At 41.7% G+C, this 4,839-nt stretch overlaps 1 protein-coding gene across 1 annotated transcript; it reads right to left on the reverse strand.

Moving 5' to 3' along the window:
• Positions 1-6: 6 nt before the first annotated feature.
• On the reverse strand, positions 7-3,535 carry LOC142475573 (P2Y purinoceptor 1-like). Its single transcript, XM_075581374.1, has one exon. It carries the CDS (start codon positions 3,196-3,198, stop codon positions 2,137-2,139), a length of 1,062 nt encoding a protein of 353 aa, XP_075437489.1. The 5' UTR covers positions 3,199-3,535; the 3' UTR covers positions 7-2,136.
• Between the last annotated feature and the right edge of the window lie 1,304 nt (positions 3,536-4,839).

Here is a 4,839-nt window from a genome sequence, read left to right on the forward strand (position 1 = left end):
GGGCATTCATGTGTGTTCATATCCCCCCGGGAATTCATGTGTGTACCTATTCCCACAGGCATTCATGTGTGTACATATCCCCCCGGGCATTCATGTGTGCACATATCCCCCCAGGCATTCATGTGTGTACATATCCCCCTGGGCATTCATGTGTGTACCGATGCAGTCAGATGTATCGCCACCCTGCCCTTGACTTGCTGCAGATGAACCATAGCACAAGTACAGCACAGGGGGGAATTCCCATCAGGATCAACATAGCAGGGGTTCCTGCTTCTTAATGGGACTCACCCAGAAACAGGGACCCCCGCTGCGTTATCCTTATGGGCAATTCATCTACTGAGTTTTTGCCATGGTGAAACTGCAATCTGGCTGTGGTCTTTCTGCATTTCAGATGTAGAATCCTTGGGGCAAACTGCTAAATAGATGTAAGTGCATCTGCTAGATGTGAGTGCTATAAAAGTATGAGAGACACCCTCTCGGTAAGCATGAGTGGAAATATATTGAACATAGATAAAAATGCAATCAGGCTGTTTTTTAAACATGCCCTGTGGAACATGTAAACCAGGGATGGCCAACTAGAGTCCAAAAAGGGTCACCAACAGGTCGGGTATTAGGGATATCCCTGCTTCATTCTGACTGAGCCACTGATTGAGCAACTTGTGCTGAAGCAGGGATACCCTTAAAAACTTACCTGTAGGTAACCATTGAGGACTGGAGTTGGCCACCTATGGTCTACAGTGATTCTCACTGATCCACCTGTGCTACAGCTGGGATATCCTTAGAACCTGACCTGTTAGTGGCCCTTGGGGCCTGGAATTGGCGACTCCTACCCTAGTGGATAATGGTAGTGATGTCTCTGAGTTGTAAAACTAGAGCAACACGTGCGCAAACTGTGCCGGATAAGCTGGTACAATGTTTTTGTACTAGTTTTACTGCAGTTTTTTTTGCCATAAATGTTGTGTCATTCAAGTTTATGGCAGTTCTCTTGCTATTGTAATGTAATGGGCAATGTACAGCCTTTGAATTCAGGACCTTTGCATGAGCTTCTTATATTTAAAGAGGCAATCCAGGCAATTTTTTATACAGGTTTGAAGCAGGGCATCTCCGGAGCTGAACCCTATTAATTTCAGCGCCGGGGAACCCCTGCTACCAGATACTTTCCTCCGAATGGGGTGCCGGTATCTCTCTCCTTTTTAAAGCTCCCCATCACGTGGACCAATAGGAAGCTGCCATGGATGACACCACAGCTTCCTATTGGCTCACAAGAGACGGCAGCTTTGAAAAGCAGCCATAATGTGAACCCTGATACACAGCCGGAGAGGATACCGGCACCCCCTACAGAGGCAAGTACCGTATCTCCAGAAGCAGGGGCTTCCCGGAGCTGGGGTTCAATCTTGTTTAAAAAAAAAGAAAAGAAACATAAGGAAAATAAGCGCTTGGATTGCCTCTTTATACTGATTTTAAGACAGGTAGATATATTCCACCTCAGCACTGGTAGAGTTGTTTAACACTAGGGGAAGGGAAAAACAGAGGGTAAGGGAATGCATTTCATTAAAAAAAACATGCATCATTCATCTCCTACATGACTCCTATTGAAATGACCTAAATAAATGCAGATGCTCACAGGCCAACTTGGGGTTTCATGCAGTGGGGCGTATCAATGACAAAATAAAGTACCCTGAGCTCTTTTTATCAAACTCTCCCGGCTGAAAACCGGGTGCAGAAACAGGACAACATTTATCAAAGTAAAATAACCAAATGAAAAACAAATATTTGTTTCCCTGTGATAAGAGTACATTACTGAACGTGCAATAAAAATGTTATTCAATTTGCAAGAACACTCCCCCTTTAGGTTGTTTCCTGCACAGACTAACTGTCTGAAAAGTGATGAAAACGCCAGGAAATTACCAAGCAACGTTGATTTTTGGCTTTTCCCCCCACTCTTTAATTGTACATAACAGGCCACCCCCCCCCCTTACTGGATTAGAAAATAATACTGCAATGATTGTATCAACAGCATAAAGATATTGCACATTCGACATCACTTTAAATTACCAACAACATTATGTTGATTTGTCATAATATACCCATATGGTAGTAGCATAATAGATAACACATTTATACAATAATAATCAGTTAAAGTTCTTCAGATACCTCTTCAAGCTCTTTGCTCACAATGGTATTCAGTCTTTTAATTTCTGGAAGTGATTGATTTCTTCCCAGATATACGAACGAGTGCCACGCTCTCTTCCTCAGCATTCTACACTTTGAAACAAAGTTCTCATTTGTCACCAAGTACAGCAGGGGGTTAATGGCGCTGTTGAGGCATGCCAACCCTCTAGTAACTTGATAAGAGAGGTATACATTCTTCAAAGTCTGCGTGCATGTTCCCTGTAACTGCCAACCCCTGGACAGCAGATTAAGGTTTCGAAATATATGGTACGGAAAAAAGCACACAAAAAACAAAATCAAAACAATGAAAACCAGCTTCATACTTCTTCTTTTCAAGTTAGGATCGACGTTTTTATTTTTCGTCAGGACGGCAAGAATACGGGTGTAACATACCACAATGATAACAAATGGGATAAAGAACCCGGTAAATGTTATAACCATTGTGTAAGGCGTGTAGGCTTCTAAACTTTCATTAATGGTGGAATCGTGACAGTAGGTTGCATTGTGATCACTGTTTCTAAACAGAAGGTTTGGTAGAATCTGAATAATGACCCAAATCCACACCAGAAAACTGATAAAAAGTGAGTGTCGTAAATTCTGGAATCTGCCCATCATTTTCATGGGGTGTACTATACCCAAGTAGCGCTGGACACTTATGCAGGTGAGGAAGCTAATGCTTGCATACAAGTTTACATGGAATAGACAGCGAGCAAGCCGGCAGAATCCATAACCAAACATCCACTCTCCTTTGTTCATGTAATACGACACAAAGAAAGGCAGCGTGATGACATAGAGGAGGTCAGCAATGCCAAGGTTAAAAACAAACACGTTCAAATAACTCCACTTGCGCCAGTTCACGCACAAATTCCATAAGCCGAACGCGTTGGAAAAGAATCCGATCGTAAAGACGATGAGGTAAACGGTAGACAGATAACGAAATGTAAAGTTCTTGTTTACCCTGCATTCTGAACTCAAGTTGAGTTTGCCAAAAGTTGTAAAAGTTGATTCAAAGAAGCCGTCTTCCATATTTCCTTTCGGATTTAAATTGACAGATACAAAGCATCCAGGCACTGAAACTGGCTTCTTATTTTAGCTCTGATACTTCATTGCTTTTCTCCGGTGTTGGTTGCAGTTCTGTTTTTTGCCAACCTCTGTCCACTGTTCCCACGTAACAACAGAAAAGTCACTGAATGCATACAAACTGTTTGCTGTTCACACCTTCTCTTTGAATTGCAGCCACAAACTTTTAACATTGCTTTTCATTTCGACTCATGCTGAAACTCTATCAGATCACTTTACGTGTTATCATAAAAGAAAACACAGCTGACTGTGTCACTACAGAATGAGGCAGTGGAGTTTCTGCAAGTGTGTCCTGGACTGTAGCAAAGTGCAAGTACAATTCTTGCTCCTCCCAATTTTGAACTTGATAAACATGTAAATCAGCAGACACAATTGCAAGCAATTCACTCATGAGTATAGCCTACTTTTGGCACTATACCAGCTAGCTGCCACCGTGATATTATTCTTTGAACGCAAGAATTTAAGACACTTCAAAATATTTTTCATCTGATTCCCATAACATGGCATAGAATATAAATCTAACCAGGCATCAAATCTATTTCTAGTAACCATGTGCAGCACTGTACCAAATATATTGTTCTTATAACAGCTGTCGTATCTGTCAATACTACCCAGTAGTTATGAGGAGATTGCTATTAGTACAGTATGTGTAGTTCTTTAATTGTTTAATGTTGGAATGTGGGCAAAGAGGAGGGAGCAGAGGACACTTGTTGCTAGAGCAGGGAGTTAAGTTACTGGAGTAAGATTGTATCAGAAAACAGACACAGGACAGGACTAGAAGTGCTGGATGTACTGTACTGTATAGCGCTATTGAATTTTTTTCAATTTTTTACTTACTTGCTACTTACCACAAGCTTGTCTAGGAACTTAGGAAGGACACCTATCCCAGACCTACAACTGGGACTTAGTGCAAGAAAACATATAGGGGAATGATGTGGGAGACCAAAAAAGGGTGGGAAACACGAATGGGAGCATAAAAGATGGCTTTCAGGGTATTAGGGTCCGTTTGCAATGTTTTGTTTAAAAAGGAAGGTTTTTTTTTAATTCCTTTCTGAGTGGAAGCAAAGCTTCCTGATTTCTAAAGCCACAGAGAAATTATTTCACAATCTTGGAGCGGTTCTTGTCTATAACAGATTGGACCGATTAGATTTGAATAGATTGGACCTGAAGAGCTAGGAGAGGACTGGATAAGCTGCACTGGCAATGCAGGACTGGAGCAGGATAGGACAGACAGTCCAAGTAAGGTACCAGAAGATCAGGCAAAGAAACAGATGAAAGGGCAATCCTTCCTAGGACCAAAGCGAACCAGTGACATGTTTAAGGGGCCTCATCTGGGTAAGGATTTTTTTAACCCAAATTTGACACCTACAGTATAAGTATTTGTAATTTATTTTTTTCAAATTAGACTTGGGAGGGGTAATAGAAAACAGGCTGGGTTGTATTTCAGGTCAGAATGTACAGTATAGGGAAGGGCAGGGCAGGCAAGACGTAGTGCTGGGGCCATGTTGATTTGGCCTGATCTTTATCTACTGTATATTTTTGTCACATCTCCTGAGTTGTGACCTTAGTCTGTCCTCTAAACCAAAC

Source organism: Ascaphus truei, unplaced genomic scaffold (assembly GCF_040206685.1).
Source record: "Ascaphus truei isolate aAscTru1 unplaced genomic scaffold, aAscTru1.hap1 HAP1_SCAFFOLD_1275, whole genome shotgun sequence".
NCBI classification, from domain to species: domain Eukaryota; kingdom Metazoa; phylum Chordata; class Amphibia; order Anura; family Ascaphidae; genus Ascaphus; species Ascaphus truei.